Source organism: Lemur catta, chromosome 19 (genome assembly GCF_020740605.2).
Source record: "Lemur catta isolate mLemCat1 chromosome 19, mLemCat1.pri, whole genome shotgun sequence".
Lineage (NCBI taxonomy): Eukaryota > Metazoa > Chordata > Mammalia > Primates > Lemuridae > Lemur > Lemur catta.
The window spans coordinates 32,389,028-32,409,354 of NC_059146.1; the positions used below are offsets into that span (position 1 = coordinate 32,389,028).

General features: G+C 60.5%; 2 protein-coding genes across 4 annotated transcripts; one reads left to right on the forward strand and one right to left on the reverse strand.

Annotated features, from left to right (window-relative positions):
* The first annotated feature begins 3,450 nt into the window (after positions 1-3,450).
* LGI4 (leucine rich repeat LGI family member 4) lies at positions 3,451-11,289 on the forward strand. 3 transcript variants are annotated; one of them, XM_045532363.1, is made up of 9 exons: positions 3,451-4,192; positions 4,595-4,666; positions 4,862-4,933; positions 6,208-6,279; positions 6,388-6,459; positions 6,688-6,857; positions 8,949-9,113; positions 9,184-9,689; positions 10,414-11,289. In XM_045532363.1, the coding sequence occupies exons 1-9, from the start codon at positions 4,020-4,022 to the stop codon at positions 10,726-10,728; spliced, it is 1,617 nt and encodes a 538-aa protein (XP_045388319.1). In that variant the 5' UTR covers positions 3,451-4,019; the 3' UTR covers positions 10,729-11,289. The 3 variants fall into 3 exon arrangements, with proteins under 3 accessions (XP_045388319.1, XP_045388318.1, XP_045388320.1); XM_045532362.1 differs by having other exon boundaries at positions 4,020-4,192; positions 6,208-6,459; XM_045532364.1 differs by lacking the exon at positions 10,414-11,289 and adding an exon at positions 9,876-10,008 and having other exon boundaries at positions 4,020-4,192; positions 6,208-6,459.
* An 871-nt stretch (positions 11,290-12,160) lies between these two features.
* FXYD3 (FXYD domain containing ion transport regulator 3) lies at positions 12,161-17,607 on the reverse strand. The gene is made up of 8 exons (XM_045532365.1): positions 17,530-17,607; positions 15,113-15,164; positions 13,984-14,016; positions 13,853-13,876; positions 12,973-13,047; positions 12,860-12,896; positions 12,488-12,525; positions 12,161-12,360 (listed from the first exon to the last, which is right to left on the reverse strand). The coding sequence occupies exons 2-8, from the start codon at positions 15,150-15,152 to the stop codon at positions 12,353-12,355; spliced, it is 255 nt and encodes an 84-aa protein (XP_045388321.1). The 5' UTR covers positions 15,153-15,164; positions 17,530-17,607; the 3' UTR covers positions 12,161-12,352.
* Positions 17,608-20,327: the final 2,720 nt, after the last annotated feature.

A 20,327-nucleotide genomic window follows, 5' to 3' on the forward strand; every position in this document is an offset into this window, starting at 1 on the left:
CCCCACCCCACCCTGGCCCTCCCCAACAGCAGCTGTAACTGGAGCCGGGGCTGGAGGGGGGCCAGGGGGCGGCCCCCAGCCCAGACCGCCCTGGCCCGCTAGGTTAACTCTCTCAGCTCAGATGGAGGAGCAGCAGGCAGCGGCCGGTGTGCGGGAAAGGCAGGGAACACCGTGGAGAAGGGGATTTCAGACACAATCACACTCGCGAGCACACACGCACACACACAAGCACGCAAGCGCATTGCTCCCTGGGAACTGGGCCAGACTGGGGCCTAAGGTCACCCAGCCCGAGTGCCCAGGAGCCCACGGACTCCTGACCCCAGTGTCCTGTGCAGCACCACAGGGCTGTTTTGGGGGGGGTGTGCCGCCCGCTGCTGTGGGGCAGGTCCCCTAGCGATGCCCACGCAGACACTCAGACACAGAGCCACACACTGTCCACTCTCGCAAACGGTCACACAAACACGTGAGATGCACTCACAAATGTCCACTCAGACACACGGACGCATAAACACACTCGACAATACAGACGTGCGGCCGGTACTCTTACGCAGCCTCGGAGGCCGACAACTTGGTGCACGCGCACATCACCCTTCCCTGGGCACCCAGAGGAGACACACAAGCAAGACACCGTCCAGGGCACCGCCACACGACCTGCCACTCTGACACAGCCACAGACAGAGGCACACACCTGTCCACACCCCCACACGCGGCACACGGATGCACCGCTGGCCACACTTGCGTGTTCACACGCGCCAAAGTCCGGCATGTGTTTAACCCCAAACTCTCCTTTCCCGGAGCTCATGTGGCCTCTGTGACGCCCGGGAGACAGCAAACCTGGTATCCTCACGGGCAGGCCAGGGTCACAGGCTGGTGACAGAGAAACCTGCACTCCTGGTTGTGTGAACTGGGGCAGCCCTCGTGACCTCTCTGTGCCTCAGTTTCCTGCTCTATACAAGGGAGGCATCACTGAGGTCACGTGTGTGATCCTGGGCTGGGCTCAGAGGTTGTGGAACCTGATGTCCTGCTATTAACTCCATTTTAGAGACGAGGAAACGAGGGTGTAGCAAGCGGAGCTCATTCTCCCCAGGGCCCCCTGGTGGTTAAGGACAGAAGCTGCCCCACAGAATGGTCAGACACAGGCCCAGACACCACACGTTGCAGGACAGAGTTGGGAGCAGTGGGATGTGATCACACCCAGGCACAGGTGTAGCCCTGACACACGCACACACGCTTGCGAGCGCACACACACGTATACACGTGGCCTCAGAGCACCCAGGCAGCTTCGAAAGGCTGCCCCATCTCTGTCTGAGCCCTCCGAGCCTCTGCCCCTGGTGGCCTGCACCCCAAGGTCACCAGCATTCCCTGGTTAATGATAAACCGATGTTTATGCAGCACGGGGGAGGGGGCAGGGGAAGGCAGGGGCAGATGGGGAGCAGGACTTCAGGCCAGCTCTCAGCCAACCCGGCGCTAACCGCTCCACAGTGGCTTGGCTCCGCCCTTTCTAGCTGTGTGACATTGGGCAAATGACCTAACCTTTCTGTAGCTCAGTGTCTCCTTCTGTAAAATGGAGATAGTAATAGTGTTCACCTCAGAGGGAGGTTGAGATGATTATCTAAAATAATCCATGTTAAACAATGCGAACAAAGCCTGAGAACACACTAAGTGATTTTTTAAAAAATGTTAGCTATCATTATTATCGTCCTTGTACCTGCTATTCAGCTGAGGAAATGGCCTTGCTCGGACTGCAGGGTGCTCAGGTGCAGGACTCGGACCTGGATCTGACGTCCGCCCTGAGCACCGCAGTGAGGCGCTCACCCGGTGCTGGACCCCCAAAAGGGCACGTTGCCCCCATCCTGAGTCCTCTCCACAACTGGGAACTGGGGGCCGTGATTGCCCCCGTTTGACAGATGGGAAAACTGAGAACCAGCTGCCTGAGGCCATGCAAGACCAGGCTGGAACCCAGATCTGTGTGACCTCTGATCTGGTGCTGTTAAGTCCCCTGCCCTCCAGCGAGGCCTCTGGGCGTGTGCACCAGTGGTGAGAGAGGCTGTGTGTGTCCCTCAGCTGCAGGCAGCAGGGTGGCACAGCGTCGTGGTTAGGGTCAGTGCTGATCAGTGTCATGAAACTGATCATCTAGCCTCCCTTGTGCCTCAATTTCTGTAAGGTGGGGATAACTATAATACCCCTCACAGGGTTGTTGTGAGGACTGAGTAAATTCATGTAAAGACATAGGAAGTGCTCAATAAATATTACTACTACTTCAGGTTGGGTAACAAGTGCCATTTATTTATTTTTTCTTATTTAATGCTGGGTTCCCCAACCCCCAGGCTGCGGATGAGTACCAATAGGACCAGTGGCCTGTTAGGAACCGGGCTGCACAGCAGGAGGTGAGTGGAGGGCCAGCAAGGGAAGCTTCATCTGCATTTATAGCTGCTGCCGGTGGCTAGTATCACCGCATAAGCTCCGCCTCCTGTCAGATCAGCGGGGGCATTAGATTCTCATAGGAGCATGAACCCTGCTGTAAACTGCATGTGTGAGGGATCTAGGTTGCGGCTCCTTATAAGAATCTAGTGCCTGATCTGAGGTGGAGCTGAGGCGGTGATGCTCGTGCTGGGGAGCAGCTGCAAATACAGATTATCATTAGCAGAGAAGTTTGACTGTACAATACATGTAATGCACTGGAATCATCCCGAACCATCCCCCACAGTCCAGGGAAAACTTGTCTTCCATGAAAGAGGTCCTTGGTGCCAAAAAGGTTGGGGACTGCTAATTTAATGGACAGAATCTATCTAAACTGCTAAGGGCTTTGTCCAAATAAAAATAACCATTTATCCATATAGCCGTGATTCTGATCTCCAAAGAAAGAATGCAAAATAACATGCAGAGCCCTGGAGCTGGTTGCCTGGGTTTGAATCCTGCCTCTGGCCCCAGCTGGGTAACCTAGAGTACAGGTTATTGACCCTGTCCTTTGCTTCTCCAACTTCGGGCTGTGGCGAGACCAGAATGAGTTAATAAATGAGCTTTTAGGACAAGGCCTGGTGCAGAGTAAATGCTGAAGGAGGGGGTGGCATCATCCTCATCTCCTTGGGTTGGCCCCCTGGCCCCAGTGGGTGGTGGGCACTCGAGGGGTTAATTTCAGGATTGGGCAGCAGGTACTGGGTTTGGGGTAGGGCAGTGTCCTGCCGAGTGTGGCCACCAGAGGGAGCAGCTGGACCTGAGCTGTCCCCTCCAAGCCTTGGTGACAGCACCCACCACGCCCTCCTGGAGTCAGGGGAGGGGGCTGGCCGGGAGTGGCTAGGACATCCCCTGCCCCCAGCAACCTCCCCTCCCATCCCCCCTCTGCAGAGCCATCCGGTCCCCGCCCTGGTGACATCCTCTTCACACTCCCTGAATGGGGTTGAGCGGGGAATCTGGGGTGGGGGCTGGCGGGAAGGGTGGGGGTGACTCTGGCCCTTGGTGGCCCCTCCCCCTCCCATAGGGCCATCCAGTCCCTTCCCCAGAGCCGCTCTTCCTATGTCCTCTGACCCCCTCCTCCTTCCTACCCTGCTTTGCTGGACGCACCGGGTGCCCAGCGAGCCCCATTTCCCGAACCTCCAGGGAGCAGGGGCGTGGGAGGAGGGCAAACTGCCGGCAGGGAGGCCCAGAATAAAGGCACCAGACAGAGGACACACACAGGCACACGCACACAGGCCACTGGACGGACAGAGACCTGAACAGACTGGAAGATCGACAGAGACAGAGAGACAGACAGAGACAGAGACAGAGAGAGGGGGGGAAACTGACCAACTCACAGAGTCAGAATACAAAGAGACACAGAAAGAGGGAGAGAAAGAGAAATGGAGAATTAGACGCCGACGAGAGATACCGGGAGGAAGGCAGCCCAGACTGCGGGGAGGCCCTAGAAGAGGAGGAGAAGCCAGGCCGCGTCAGGGGGGATGGAGGGGCGTCCGGCAGAGATGTAGCGCTGGACGGGCCGGGCGGGTGGGCAGGGGAACAGCTGCCTCAGCCGGGGTGGGGGCATGGGAGGGACAGGCGTTCTGCTGCTGCTGCTGCTGGCTGGGGTGGGGGTGGGGGTGGCCTGGAGACCCCCAAAAGGGAAGTGTCCTCTGCGCTGCTCCTGCTCCAAAGACAGCGCCCTGTGCGAGGGCTCCCCGGACCTGCCCGTGAACTTCTCCCCGACCCTGCTTTCACTGTGAGTGTGGCCCTCCCAGGGCCTGGCGGTGGGGGTTGGAGTCCTGGGACCCCAAGGGTTGGGGCGGGTGCTGGGGTCCCCAAATAAACGCGGGCCCATCGGGATCTCTGGTGGTGGCCAGCGAAGGATGCCGGGATGCCTGGGATTTGGAAGGGAGCAGAGGGGAGACCCCAGAGGGCAGGGGCAGCATTGGGGCCTGGAAGGATGGACAGCCAGCGGGTGGGCCAAGCACCCCACGGTCCTTGCTGAGTGAGGAGGGCAAGCGCCAGTCTCTCCTAGGATATAGGGACACACACCCAGGGGAGGGTGGCATGCTAGTGTCTCCTGGACAGCAGGAGGCTCTGGTTTGGGGATAGAGCACCGGATGGTTTTCCCCTCACCCGCCACTGCCCACATCCTCAGCTCGCTCGTCAGGACTGGAGTGGCCCAGCTGAAGGCCGGCAGCTTCCTGCGCACGCCGTCACTGCACCTGCTGTGAGTGGGGCCCGGCTGAGCGGGCCACTGGCTCGAGGGAGTGGGAGTCCATGCACACATACGTGTGTGCGCGAAAGCATCTATGTTCACGCACATGCGTGTGCCCTGCCCGTGTGGGCGGAGGGTGCGGGCCCAGGTTAAAATGTCAGACGAGGACAGTAACTCTGGAAAATGTCTTTCTTGCTTCCGTGCCAGCCTCTTCACGTCCAACACCTTCTCCGTGATTGAGGACGATGCGTTTGCAGGCCTGTCCCACCTGCAGTACCTGTGAGTGAGGCCAGGGGATGGCAGCAGGTGGGCCCAGGAGGAGGAGGGACCCCTCTGTGGCTCCCAGGGTAGGGGCAGATAGCAGCTGCAGCCCTGGGGAGGTGTCTGGGCAAGGGCCCCTCCTGCAGGGGCAAGAGGCCTGGCTCCTGGGGTGGGGTCAGGGCTGCGGATCAGCTGCATGGTGTCAGCCTGTTCATTCGTTCTCACCTCTCCGTGCTTCAAGATTCATGAAGGGTCTGCATAACCGGAGCCTATTTCTGGCCCCACTTGACTTCTGGGAGCCCAGTGGGAGTGTGTGCAAAGGAGCAGAAACAGGAAATGTTCCAAATGAACAGGAAACAGCTCCGGGTTCGATGGTAGTGGTGATTCTGGGATAGCGTTGACGGTGGTGCTGATGGTGGGTAGTGTTGGTCTTGGTACTGATGGTGGCAGCGCCGGTGATGACAGGATGACAGTGCTGGTGACACTGGTGTTGATAATGGCGGTGATGGGGATCCTGTTGCTGCTGCGGAAGGGGAGGTGGTGGCATTATTGATAATGATGGAGTGGGGGTGATGTTAGTAAAAATGGCGGACCCAGTGGTGATGACTGGCAATATTGACGATGAAGTTTTCAGGGTTGGTGTCAGTGATGATCATCGGCGTTGTAGGGGTTGTGTGCGTTGATGCTGTGATGGCTGTGGGTGGGATGTTGGGTTTGGTGTTAATGGCGACGTTGTTGGTACTGGGTTGGCAACGACAGTGAGGGTGTTGGTATTTATGAAAACGGTGGCCGTAGCGGTGCCAGTGGTGGGTGAAGATGTGAGTCTTGGGCATACAGCCATGCTGGGCTAGTGCTGATGTTTGTGATGACGGTGGCAGTGCTGGTGATGATGGTGGCAGTCTTTTTGGTGTTGATCACGTAGGTTGTGGTGTTGGTGTCGGATTTGGTGATAGTGATGTTGGTGCTGGTGATGTTGGTGACAATGGTGCCAGTGCTGGTGATGATGGTGGCATGGTATGGTACTAGGGATAGTGACAATTATTGGTCTTGGGGTTGACGACAGTGACAGGTGTGGGTGTTGGGATGTGAACATTGGTGTTGGTCGTAAGGGGTGATGGTGGAGGTGTTGGTGGTGGCACTGTTCACAGTGAGGCAATGGGCCAGGTTCATATTCCCTGGGATTGTTTGAGGTGTTGGGGAAGAATCCAGCACATTCTAGAAGCCTGTGGCTTCCATTGGTTGAGTTCCCCCAAGTCCCGTGGGCCTCCCCCTCACCCACCTTCCCTCCATAGCTTCATCGAGGACAACGAGATTGGCTCCATCTCCAAGAACGCCCTCAGAGGACTCCGCTCCCTCACACACCTGTGCGTGCCCCCACCGCCCCACGCTCCACGACGTCACCTTGCACTCCAGCCCTCGGAGACACAGGGCACCCTGGCAGCTGGTGACGGTCCCTTCTCTTCCTCCACCAGAAGCCTGGCCAATAACCACCTAGAAGCCCTCCCCAGATTCCTCTTCCGAGGCCTGGAAACCCTGACTCACGTGTGAGGCCCAAGGGGTGGGCAGGGTGGAGGATGCGGGAATGTTTGTGGGGGGAGCGGACATCTGTGCCCACTTCTGGCTGGCACGCAGGAGTACGGCTGCAATGGCTCTTACATATCTGTAGCACCACCTGTGGGTCCCCCCCTGACCCTGGCCTGGGGAGGGGGCGGGAGCAGAGCCTGCAGCCGGTGGAAGCCGGGTCGCAGCCCCTCCCCGGCCTCTTGCCCCAGGGACCTCCGCGGGAACCCGTTCCAGTGTGACTGCCGCGTCCTCTGGCTGCTGCAGTGGATGCCCACGGTGAACGCCAGCGTGGGGACGGGGGCCTGCGGGGGCCCCGCCGCCCTGGCCCACATGCAGCTCCGCCACCTCGACCCCAAGACGTTCAAGTGCAGAGCCATAGGTGGGGGCTTTCCCGGCGGGGCGGGAGGGCTAGCAGGGGTTCCCAGAAGAAGGCGGGCGAGCAGGGGGCACGGCTGCCAGGGCTCAGGCGCTCCCCTCGCCCCCCGACCTGCCATGTTCTGGCTGCGAGACCCTGAGCGAGCCTCAGTTTCCTCATCTGCAAAATGAGGGCAATAAACAGGGACGTAGGATTGCCGTGAGGACTCCACGGTGCATCAGCCCGTGCAAGCGCTCGGTGCAGGGCCTGGGGCAGGAGGCCTGTGTTCACTCTCACTGTTGGTGTAAGACTGACCACTTTACAAATACTTGTCTGCCAACTACTGTGCTGACGTCTGTTGTGCAGCATCACCTCACTGACCTTTACTTTCCTTTTGCTTCTCCATAAACATATGTGGGTGCTGGGCAGTGGAGAGGGGACAGCATGACGAGGACAGCCTGGGCCCTGTCCTCACAGAGCCCACCATGCAGGGGACTGCCAGGATAGTTTACCGGGGTGGAGATGGGGAGGGGCAGGGGGTCGGGCCGGGAGGGGGGAGCCGTGGGGGCTGCGGGAGGCCCAGAGCCAGGGCCACGCAGACCTGGAGGGACAGGAAGGGCTTTCTGAAGGAGTGGACACCTGAGTTCAAGCCAAAGGATCTCGACACAGATGCTATTAGTATGATAACGACAACAATTATTACCAAGTGTAACACCTGCTTTTGGTCCGTGGGACTCACAGCACAAGGGGGTTTAATTTAGCCGCCACTCTGCAACCAGCCCTGTGAGAGGTGATGGACACACAGTGGTGACAAACATAGCCCTGAGCCCTGGCCCCCTGGGACATGCAGTCCTGAAGGTTTGGGGAGACAGACATTAAATAAATATTCCACAAATAAATATACCCTCACATTGTGACAGACGCAGGGAGTGATGAGAGATTAAGGGGAAGTGCTGTGGGGAGCCGGACGAGGCTTCTCTGAAGAGGGGACATTAGCTCTGCATTTAGCTAAGCGAAGAACAGAGGGAAGGGCACTCCAGAGAGAGGGAACAGCCTGCACAATGGCCCTGAGGCAGCATAGACCCTGCCCTGTTTGAGGCTCAAAAGAAGGCAGGTGTTGCTTTGGGCGAGTGGCTGGAGGGACATAGATGAGGTCAAAGGTGGCAGGGGCCCCACTGTGGCAGAACTTTGAAACCCACAAAGAGGAGCGAAGACTTTATTCTGAGGGCCATGGGGAGCCAGGAAGGGTTTTAAGCAGGAGGTGATCTGATGGCCATTTTTGAAAGATCCCGTTTGGGTGGACATCCTTGGTGGTTTGGCTCATTGCCTCAACCTTGGCACCTAGAAACAGGGCCCGGCAGGTAGAGTGACACAGTACAACCCGGAGTCAACGCCTGGCTCCACCACTAACAAGCCGGGCAGCCGCGGTACGTAAGTTAGAGCTGAGCTGCAGTAGTAACAAGCCTCAGAATCCCGCAGATTAAAGGCGGCAGAGTCCGAGGTGAGCGGCCCAGGTGGGCGGGGCAGCCCCCGGGCATTGTCCTTATGGCTGAAAGCAGGTGGTGGCACGTCAGGGTGCCAGATCAAGTCTAGGACAAGCTGTTCTCACACGAGCAAGTGAGGCGAACACAACAGCCGTCGCTTCTGCCCCTGTTCCACTGGGAGCTGGGTCTCGAGTGGCTGCACCTAACTGCCAGGGAGGGCACGAGTGAGGTGTGGGGACAGTGTGGCCCCCCACTGGGCAGCTCCAATCCTATTTCCTGGAGGATGGGAAGGATGTATTTTGTTGGACAACAGGCTGCCTTTGTCATTCAGCCTCAGTTTCCCCACCAGTAAAGTGGAGATAATAACAGAATGTATCTCACAGGGATGTTGGGAAGTGAATTAATAAATACGCTGTTTCTAAGGGATTATTTGATGATGCCACACAGCTTGGAAAATAGGGTTACCGTGTTGCTGTGAGTTAATACAGCTATAGATAAAGATTCCACCTCTATGTCCCTGCGAGGTGAGCACCGTGGATGGCCCTCGTTTCGGAGATGTGCAAACCGAGGCTCAGCGATGAGGACCCTCAGGGTGCCCTGGGCCTGCCTGACTCTCTTCTGCCACCCCCAGAGCTGTCCTGGTTCCAGACGGTCGGGGAGTCGGCGCTGGGCGTGGAGCCCTTCTCCTACCAGGGGGAGCCCCACGTGGTCCTGGCACAGCCCTTTGCCGGCCGCTGCCTGGTTCTCTCCTGGGACTACAGCCTGCAGCGCTTCCGGCCTGAGGAAGAGCTGTCCGGTGAGCCCCCCGCCCGCCCTCCCGCCTGCCCGGTGGCCCGCCTGGCCGGCTGACCTGCCCCCCCCCACAGCGCCGTCGGTGGTGTCCTGCAAGCCGCTGGCGCTGGGCCCCAGCCTCTTCGTGCTGGCCGCCCGCCTGTGGGGAGGCTCGCAGCTGTGGGCCCGGCCCGGCCCCGGCCTGCGCCTGGCCCCCACGCAGGCGCTGGCCCCTCGGCGGCTGCTGCGGCCCAACGACGCCGAGCTCCTGTGGCTGGACGGGCAGCCCTGCTTCGTGGTGGCCGACGCCTCCAAGGCGGGCAGCACCACGCTGCTGTGCCGGGACGGGCCCGGCTTCTATCCGCGCCAGAGCCTGCACGCCTGGCACCGGGACACGGACGCGGAGGCCCTCGAGCTGGACGGCCGGCCCCACCTGCTGCTGGCCTCGGCCTCCCAGCGGCCCGTGCTCTTCCACTGGTTTGGTGGCCGCTTCGAGAGGCGCACGGACATCCCTGAGGCCGAGGATGTCTACGCCACACGCCACTTCCAGGCTGGTGGCGACGTGTTCCTGTGCCTGACACGCTACATCGGGGACTCCATGGTGAGGCTGGGCCTGGCCGGGCGGCGCAGGCTGCGGGGGGAGCGGGTGGGGGCACAGGCCCGGCCTGACACTGTGGCCGACTCTGTGGAGACCTGGCTCTTCAGCTGTGGCCCTACCTGCACGCTAGACTCTAAACGGCGGCCCAGCTCACACGCTGACCTTTGCACTATGACCCCACCCCCACAGGGACACCCAGACTGTGGCCCCTCCAGGCTGGCTGACTCTGAACCACTCCCCACCCCCCAGCACTGACACCAGCCCCGAGATCCCAATTCCACTCCCCGACTCTGGCTCTGCAACTCTGGGCACCCCACGACTTAACCACAGCCGTGCCCACCCCCACCCTGACACTCCGAACCCCCTGCCCGCCCCTCCAGCACTCTCTTTCCAGAGTGAGGTGCAGCCAGGGGAGGGTTCTGAGCCCAGAAGGTCCCCGATCCGACTAAGGTGTTCACCGGGGCTGTGTGTGACCAGGGAGGAGGCTGGGCCAGATGGGGAGGGAGAGCCGCCGTGCCCACTGCTGACTGAGTCTGTGTGGGGTGTGAGGGGACAGAAGGGACAAGACATCTCCGAGGCTGTGGCCTGAGCCGCTGGGTGGTGCTTTCTTTAGGAAGATGAGAAAGCTGTGGGGGTTCGGGGACCTACAGGCTTCTGTCTCCAAGCTGCTCACGGTCCCCAGGAGCCACCCAGGCCCCCAGGCCCTCACCGGCAGCTGCCCCCGCAGGTCATGCGCTGGGACGGCTCCATGTTTCGCCTGCTGCAGCGACTTCCCTCCCGCGGTGCCCATGTCTTCCAGCCTCTGCTGGTCACCAAGGACCAGCTGGCCATCCTGGGCAGCGACTTCGCCTTCAGCCAGGTTTTCCGCCTCGAGCCTGACAAGGGGCTCCTGGAGCCGCTGCAGGAGCTGGGGCCGCCGGCCTTGGTGGCACCCCGCGCCTTTGCCCACGTCACCATGGCCGGCAGACACTTCCTCTTCGCCGCTTGCTTCAAGGGCCCCACGCAGATCTACCAGCACCACGAGATCGACCTCAGTGCCTGAGACCCTGGATGCGGCTCGGGCTGCGACTGCCTAGGGCGCCTTAGGCCTCCGGATGCTTCTGTGGCTGGCCTCCTGGCCAGGTCCTGCGAGATACTGACCACAGGCCAAGGTCATCAGCCACAGGTCTAGGCCTCAGCCCATGGGACCTTCCAGGCTGCCCTTCGATCTGAAGCAGCACCTTGGCCGGGGCTGACACCCCCACCCGAGGCAACTTGCAGGCTCCGGGGGGGCCCTGCACAGAGCCAAGTGTGGAGTCAGCGCCCCTCCCCCGCCTCCCTGCTCCCCAGGAAAGTCCTGGGAAGGGGACAGCGCTCTCTCCCTCCAACCTGGGAAGTGGAGGAGCACCCGTCTCACTGACGCCCCCCTGCACGGCACCGCGGGCCACCTCCTGCCGCTGCTCCTGGGCACCCCTGCTGCTGCTGCTGGTGCGGAGCCAGGGCCACTCCTCCTGCCCTTGGCCGCGAAGGGTGGGACCTGGGGAGGTGTCTCCGGAGCCCCGGGCACCCCTTCCAGATGGGCGATGGGGGCGAGGGCAAAGTGTATGGTTCAATAAATGCTCTGTGCACCGCCTCGCCCTGGTGTCGTGGGCTCAAGGAGACAGGTGTCTGGTGAAGGCGTGGGGGAGGGGCAGGCCCCGAGCAGTGCGGGGCTGTGGGGGAGGCGGCCGGGAAGCCACTGCCACCTGGGGGGGGCCTGAGTGTGGGTTTGCGATTACAGGGGCACCTTGGGGGATGTTTGAGGGATGGAAGGACCTGATTAGGGGAAGGGTTTATTGTGGGTCTCTTTTTGAGGTCATGTCTCAGAGCATCGGAGGAGATATTTTTGGGTGTTTTGAAGAGTTTTGGGCCTTTTATGGGTTGGCTCATGGGGACATTTTCGATGCCTTATTGGGTACTGGGGAGTCTCAAAGGAGTCTGAGGCTTGGAAGTTCTCACAGCATGTGGCCGTTGTACATTATTAGAGATATCATGGGGACTTATTTAAAGGTCTCACAGGGACATTTGGGTATTTGAAAAGGTCTCATGAGAAAGTGGGGTCTTGGGGGTACGTGAGAGGGTCCTGGGCCTTCTGTTGTAGTCACAGCTGTCTGAGCACATTGTCCTGGCACAGGGCCCTACAGCCTGGTTCCCAGGGATGGTCCCATGTCCCCCCTCCAAGTGGCCGGGCACTCCATGTTCTTAGAGCTCTTTCTCACTCTCAAAAGTGCCCCCCATTTGGCCACTAGAAAACCTTAAATTACACACGAGGCTCCCAGGGCCATGGCGGCCGGGGCAGGCCCCATGCCTTCCACGAGGCCTTGGGGGGCAGGCCTGGGGCTCTTCCCGCAGGGAGGTTCAGCTGCCGGCCTCTGTGCCACCCCCCAGTGGACGTCCACCTTCTCCTGGCCCCAAAACCCTGCCCCGACGCACACAGGGAGTCAGGAGGCTGCTTGTGCCAGAGGCAAGACCATTTTAGATAAAAACTTGAACAAAGAGACCCTCCTGTGAGAGGGAGCGGAGGCCCCGGCAAGGCAGTCCGGGGAAGGAGGGAGAATTCCACCCTGGAGCTCCAGCTCCTGTGCAGAGCCGGGACCTGGGGACACAGAGAGGCTCTCCACGCTCTTCCGGCTGGTCGGTCTCAGCAGTTACGGGCCTGGGAGTGGTGGCAGGGTCAGTTTGTGAGGCTGGGTGAGTTCTTTCTTTCCAACGTGTATGTGTATGCACACGCATGCACCCCTCATTCCCGGTGTTCCCTCAGCCCCGCGAGGTCCCTGTCTTACCTGGAGTGATGAGGGGTGGAGCATCCGCCAAATGCTGACTAGGGAGACAAAGGTGTTGAGCTCCCTACCTGCTCCCATGCCATCCGCCCTCTCCCGCAGGACTAGAGGGTTCTCAGCTTGCCCAGACACGGCTTCCTAGCTGGGTTTCCATTGTGGGGTTGTACAATCCCAGGGACCAAAGCATTTCAGGATTTGGAGCCCTCTGGGGACTATTAACTATGAATAATAAACCCAGGAAATCTTCATAGCAGGACTGTCCAGGGCAGAGCCTGGAGGCCTGTCCTCTTTCTGCGAGATTTAGCTCTTTTCCGCTGAAAAGCGTCTACCCAACATGAGGCAGGCATGCCAGAACCAGAACCAAAACCGTCTTACCTGGGCTTCTGGTTGAACTTGCATTTGCATTTTCCACCTGTTGGGGAGAGGTGAGTGGTCAGGTGAGGGGACCCTGCCCCGCCCCACCAGCTCCCACCGGCTCCTGCACTCACTCATGAGGACGATGATTCCGATGGCGCACAGAACCGCCGCGCAGATGAGCCCGCCGACCTGGAGGCTGTGCCAGTCTAGGGGGAAAGCAGAGGGGACCTCGATGCCGGCCTGGGCCTTCCTCAGCCACCCCCTCAACACCTGGCAAATAAGTCCTGAGCACCGATGATGTGTAGGGTGCAGACAGAGAAGAGACAAAATCCCAGGCGCTCACATTCTAGTTCACGCACAAGCAAGCTCAGCACACTCAAGCGGAGGTGAGCCGTCTGCAGAGAAGTAGGGGAGGGGACAGTCAGAGGGCAGCGTGTCTAGAGACAGTGGTCAGGGAAGGCCCCTTTGAGGAGGCTGTGTTTGAGCAGAGGCCCGAAGGAGGCGAGGGAAGGGGCTGTGTAGATCTTTGGAAGGGAGTGTCCCAGCAGAGGGGTCAGCAAAGGTTGGGGGTCTGCCCCGAGTCCGAGTGCGCTGTGCCTGAGCAACACTGAGGCCGGTGTGGCCGGAGGGGAGGGCGGGAGGGAGGGCAGACCGGCAGAAGCTGGAGGCCCGATGAGGATGTTGGTGGAACAGCTCACGGCCACCAGAAGGTTTTCCCAAGTCACACCTTCCCCCAGCAGTTGATTTGAACCAAACAATGGCTTCTTGCGACCTATCCTCATCCCTGCATGTGTCTAACTCTCTTGCTGCAATAGAACCTTCCTTCCCAAGACCAGGCTACCGTCTCTTGCTCCTTTAATCCACCGTGTCTACTGCTCAATGCCCCGATCCTAGTCCCCCCGACCCTGCCTCTGTATCACCCATATCAGACCCTGGCCCAGCCCCGCGTGGGACCCTTGGCATAAAAGAGCAGCGGGGCTGAGGGAGGTGAATCGGGGCACAAGCTCTCACCATAGTAGAAAGGACTGTTTTTATCTGCAAGGAAAGAAAAAAGAACATGAACTCAGGACAACAGCCGGGGTGCAGGGGTCCCAGGGGAGGAGGTGGGGGTGGGAAGGGCGAAGGGGTCCAGTCTGACTCACCTTCCGGATCGTTGGCGTCCAGGGCAGGCAGGCCTGGTGGGGAGAATCGGGGAGTGGGGGAGATGGTGACGCTGGCTTAGCAGAGCCCTCGGGCAGGGCCAGTGGAGGCTTGGGGGCCGCGGGGGAGGATCCCCTGAGGGACAGTGGAAATGTGGACTTGTCCACTCAGCCCGGCACCTTCAGGTCACGGCAGCGTTTTGCCTCCTGAAATAGGGCCTGATCCGGGGGGGTTTTGGCCACCGTCTGGTCCCGTGTCTCCAGACACACACGGCTAATCCAAGCCTCCTCCAGAACGGGGCACTTTTCTTGGGAAGGTGACAGATGGTTTCAGTTCCAGGGCCCTGTTTCCCCAATTCCAGTCATTCCCACAGCCCATCTCCCCGATCCGGCCGCGCGCACACCCGCCTGTCCTGGCGTTTGCTAGTGAGGCGCCGCCGCACACTCACACGCGCTCCACTTAGAAGTGCAACTGGACATCACCACCCTGCACAGAACACTGGTCTGCCCGGGTGGCGGATGAAGAGAAACACAACGAAAGCAGAGGACGAGGATCAAACTCAGGTTGGAAGCAGTGGGCTGCTTAGCTCCCGGCCTAATCTCTGTTAAAGGCGAATTAATACTTTCTAATGATGTTTAAAGCACAAACACGCAGGGCTCAGTCTGCACCAGGCACTGTTCTAAGCGCTTTCCAAATATTAGCTCATGTAATCCTCTCAACGGCTCCATGAGTAGGTGCTAGTATTCTCCTCATTTTTACAGGTGGGGAAACTGAGGCACAGAGGGTGTTGGTGACTCGCTCCCAGTTACCTCACCTCGTAAAGTGTTAGGCCGCTGTTAAAGACACAGCAGCACTGGGCCGAGGCCCGTCCTTGGTGTCCTCAGAAGACACACAAGAGAATGGAGAAGACAGTGACTTTCTCACCACGTGAGCTGCTGCTGTAAGAAGCCCTGTCCTTGTGTCCCTTGAAGTCACTAGTGTGACACTTAAGAACCCACAAGAATATACTGTCCTAAGAGATGCAACATGTCCCCAGGGGAGGCAGAAAAGCACACGAGGGAGACAGGAGGCTTGGCCCCCACCGGGCTGGGGGTTCCTGGGGAAGAGGCAGCTCAGGGGACAGGCACTCACCTGCCAGGAGGAAGAACAGGCTCAGGGCGGCCTCCTGCATGTCAGCGCTGGCCTAGAGGGGTCCAGAGGCAGGTCCAGTGTTAGCAGGGCCACTGGCCCACCAGGCCCTCTGTCTCTGGTGCCCACCACCTGCCCCCTGCCCCCAGCCAGGGTGCTCAGTCCCTGGGGCGGGAAGGTGGCGTTGAGACTCGCTGGGCTGAGAGGAAGGAGCCTGGAAGTGATGTGGAGGCTGGGCCAGAACTGAGACCTGGTGAGGGAGCGGCTGGAACAACTCACTGGACAGGACTTTACGCCCCCGTGACCAAGTGGGGGGGACACTGCCCGCTGTTGTCTTCACCATACAAATGGGGAAACTGAGGCTCTGAGAGGTGAGAGTAGGTGCCCAGGGTCGCCTGGCCAGGAAGCAGGATTTAACCCGGGCCTGGCTCCGCAGCAGCTGCTCTAACTCAGGACAGCCGGGGCCTTGGGGTGCTGTGGGAAATGGGGTGTTGGGAGCCAGGTGGCAGGAGGCCCGGTTCTGGGAGCGTCTCCCATAGACAGCTCAGAGCCTGCCCGGCCCTGCCCGACTTTGCAGGCATCGGGCTGGGCACCGCGCTGTGGGGAGGAGACATCTCCAGGCTGGGCTGGGGGGTTGGTGGGGACAAACGTGGCCTGGCTGCAGCCACAGGCCCATCTCTGCCCCCCTGCCCCCACCCCTCCCCAGCCCCAGCCCTGGCCGGCCAGCCCCCTGCTGTTGCTCCCCAGCCCCTGACCCACCCTGGGCCCTGCCAGGCTCCTCCTGGCAGCAGACACTTCCTCTTTCCCGGGTAGGCCTGCCCCACGTGACGAACGCTTTCTCTCCCCGGCCTGGCATAGCGCTACCCTCCTGCCACGCTGTGAGCCCGCGGTGAGGCCCCGGCCCTCTCCCTGCACCCTGCGTGACCTCGACAGCAAGAGCTCACACTCACTCTCGACCTGTGCTGGACACTGTGGAACGACCTCGCTGATTCACACTCATTTCAGCCCCTTCCACCCCTGCGGTCCCCCTTACGTCCCCACTTCACCGATGGCAGCACACAGCTCAGAGAGGGGATGGCGCGGTTGGCAACCACCTGTGCAGGTGTTTCCTGAGTGTCCGCGCAGACTCCTCCCCTCCATCTCCCTGTGCCCGGGAATCCTCAGCATCCGGTTAAGCCCAGATGCTGGACTCTTAGTTCGAGCAACCGCTTTTTTGCAGGAAGACGGCCCATAGCCCCGGGGAGCGTTATTAAGGCGTTATTAAGGTCCTAAATAGGACCCACAAGAGTGTTGGGAAGGCTGGAGCGGGCTGGCAGGCAGGGTGGCACAGTGGTGCGGGCACAGGTTGCCGGTGGCCTGCCTGTTGTCTAAAGCCACCTCGGGAGACTGTCACCCCACGATGACACTAATACTAGTGATAACAGCTGGGGCTCACTGAGACGTCACCCCACGCCAGACACTTTCTCAGTCTCCACACTTATTCACTCGTATAATCTCCGCAGCTCCATGAAGTTGGCACAATTGTCAGCCCACGTTGCTGTTGCGACCATGTAACCCCTGCGGATTCAGCGGAAGGCCCTGTGCCCTGTGCCCTGCCTGCCTGGGAGACTCACCTCGCAAGCCTCTTTCCACACGGCCCTCCAGGCCACTCCCGGCCTGCGAGGCCCCCACCATCCCCCATTCCCATGACATCACCCAGCGCCAGACACAGGAGGCTGATCGATGGCCTCAGCCTCGGTGGCCTCTGCATGACAGTTTCCAGCTGGGTTTTCCGGAGGCTGCAGGGAGCCGGGAGCTGGGTGGCTGCCCTCACCCCTGGGCGCTCCTGCAGTGCAGGAGGTGGGACTGCTTTGAGAGGGGACAGTCCCACTCTGCTCTCCCCTCTGTTAGGGGTGTGTGGCACACCCCTCCCCCTCTGTCCCTGACCCTCCTAACCAGCTCCCCATTGTACAGCTTCCCCAGACAGCTCCCCGCCCTGTCCCTAGAGGCCTCCAGAACCCACCTGCTCCCAAGGCCTGGACACCCCGGATTCACCTGCTCTCACCCCACTGCCCAGAGGCCCCCAATCCACCTAGATACCCCTGGTCCACCCGGATACCCCCCATCCACCCAGGCACCCCCAGTCCAGACACCTCCCATCTGCCCAGACTCCACCAGTCTTTCCAGACACCCCGTCACCACTTGGGGGTCTCACCCTCACCCCAGCTGTCTCACCCAGTCCCCTGGAGAATGAGGGGGGAGGGTCACACCAGGGGAAGGGTTTTCTCTAACCTCCTGCCGCCAGAAAAGGACCTTGAAGGGGGAAGATTCTGGGGTCTCGGAGAACAGAGCTTCTGTGTGGCAGGGACAGTGGGGGGGTGGCAGGGAGAAAGTGGAAGCAGAGCCAAAGCGGGCTTGGCGGGAGGGGGCCCAGCGCTCACCTGTGCAGCTCACCGGTGAGCAGAGGTTCGGGGAAATCGGGGCTGCCAAGCCAGAGCACAGCCTTTATCCGAAGCTGCCACGCCCTGAGCAAACCTGGGCAGGTAGAGAACAAGTCAGGCTCCCCAAGGCTCAGGGCTTCCCCCACCCCATTCCTGCTCTTAAAGAGACAGCTTCACCCCTCCCCCACCACTGGCGCAGAGGGTTCCCTGGGGTCACTGAGGCCATAGCAGCCTCAGGTGAGGTGCAAGCAGAGGGTGGGCTGAAACTTGGCCTCTCGAATTAACTAGGGGAGGGGCTTCCTCTCATCTCCTGTGCCCAGAAAGGGACCTGGAAGGGGGAAGGTTCTGGAATCCTTAACAGCAGAGCTTCTGTCTTGCAGGGCCATGGAGGAAGGTGACACACTGGTGGACAACCTGACTTCTTTCACTTGGATGTGTGCTTTGCTTGGAGGAAGGATTGCTGGCAATTACGGGGGGCTTGAAGGCCCCTTCCAGGCCATACCTTGCTGGCGGCATGGCCTGAGGGTCAGCCAAAGATGCTGGTATGACCAAAGTCGTGATGTGGGGGCAGGGCAAATGTGAGGAAGAGGCTGGTACAGTGAGTAGGGGCCGGTGGGGGCTGTGGGGCCTTAGATCAGGCCGTAAGCCCCGCCCTGGGAAACTGAGAGCTGGCCCCCAGCCACCAGGCCAGGCTCTCCCCAAGGGTGCAGGAAGCCAGAGGCCTGGGTCTTCAGAGTGGGCGCTGGGCTGGGGGCTGCCTGCCACCCACTCCAGATGGGGCCCCCTGCTCTGTGCAGCTCCCCTCCTGCCTCCCGCTTCTCTGCCGCCTTCTCCAGGCGTCCCTTCCGCTGGGGTCTGTGCAGGCCCCCCCATGGTCCCAGTTGGGGGTTCCCCCTCCCCTCAATTCCGCCTTCTCAGACAGAGGGACTTTTGTCCAGGGCTGGATGCAGAACAAGGCGCCTTTGAGCAGCTAGAGGAGGATTGGGGTCACAAGGAGGGGCAGGACCAGAGAGGGGTGGCTCTGTGACGGCCACCAGCTGGACCCAGGCGACCCCCAGCACCACCATCGAGGGGTGGGAGGGGGCCACGGGAGCCAGGCCGGCCTGGGAGAGGGGAAGGGGCCCAGGGGAGGCTCTGCTGGGCCCTGGCCTGAGGGGGCGGGGAGGACCCCTGCTCCTCGCTGGGCAGAGGTGGGGCAAGGAACGCCCGCCCAGCCACCTGCTCTCCTTACGTGGTTCCCTGGGGCAATTTCTCAATCCCAGGTCTTGGACTAGGACAAGGTCCCCTCCTGCCCCATCAAGGCAGGGCCAGTCCCCAGAGGAGCAGCGAGGGCACCCAGGGTGGGGCTCAAAGCAGGAGGCGCGGGGGGAGATGAGAGCAGAGGAAGAGGAGGCCTGGGGGCCGGCGTAGCCAAGGGGGTCTTTGTGTCTGCGCCGAGAGCATCTCTTCCCCAGGCGTGAGGTTGAGTGTCTCTGGGAAGACCCCTTGGTGGTTTGGGGAGTGGCGTGGTGTCTCCCTCTGCTGGGAGTCCTCGGAACTGCAGGCGTCCGAGTGCCCCGACTCCGGTGGTGCGGGCCAGGCAAGAATCGCGATGAGGGCGGGACAGGTGGGCGGGACAGGTGGGCGGAACAGGTGTGAGACCGTAAGGCACGGTGGCAACGGGTAAGCTGGAGAACTATCATCCTGTCTAACAAGACTGGAGCAGCCCCTGTGGGAGACCGGGGTACTACCCAGGTCCCTGCCAAGGGACACAGGCACGGTGGGGGCAGCCGCAGGATGCTGCCACCTGGGGGGGGAAGCGCTGCCTGCTGCGTCTCTGGAGAGTGGCAGCCACGGCTGCTTCCCAGGAGGGAACTGGGCGGCTGGAGAATGCGTGGAGTGAGCATCACACGCCCTCTCACACCTTTTGAATTTTAAATCCTGAAAATGTACTACCTTTACAATGTTTAACTGATGGAATTCAAGGATGGCCTCTACATCAGCGGTCCCCAGCCTTTTTGACACCAGGGACAGGTTTCGTGCAAGACAGTTTTTCCACGGATGGGGGGCGGGGGTGTCGCCGCCCTGGCGCCCCCTCAGATCATCAGGCTTTGGATTCTCGTGGGCAGCGCGGCCTGGCCCCCTCGCCTGCGCGGTTTGCGGTGGGGCTCCCGCACCTGCGCGGGTCTGATGCGGCCGCTGATCTGATGGGGGCGGCGGGGCTCGGCCGCGAGGCAGCGACGGGAGCGGCTGCGGGTGCAGGGGGACTTCGCTAGCGCCCCCTCCGCGCGCCCCTGCAGACCGGACCGGTTTGTGGCCCCAGGTGTTGGGAACTGCAGCTCCACGTGGTTTGAACTAACTGGCACCATATTTCTAACAGATGTCAGAAACCTGAATCTCTATACGGAATTCCCAATATTAAAAGTTGACTCGGATTTAAAAAAAAATTATGCAGGTCAAACAAAACCCATGTAAGGGCTGGTTTGAGCTGGGGGGCCCACCAGTTAGAGCCTCCTGACAAACTCTGAGTTTGTAATCGCGGTGGTCTTACATTCTGACGAACCCATAACGGCTTATACCCAGCCCAGGCCAATGATAAATTCTCTCTAGGTTGGACCTGAATATGCCACATGCAAGCGTGAGTTGGGCTGGGGCAAGGGCTGGGGTTATGGCCAAGGAGGACTCTGAGACCCCCGTGTGACAGGCACGCTGAGACCCTGGCAAAGGGCTGTAGGGAGTGGAGAACGTGCAGTCACCTGTGCCCTGTTGGGGTCGGGTCTCTTTTGGAGTGAGCCTTCCAGGCTGACTTCACTTTGGTC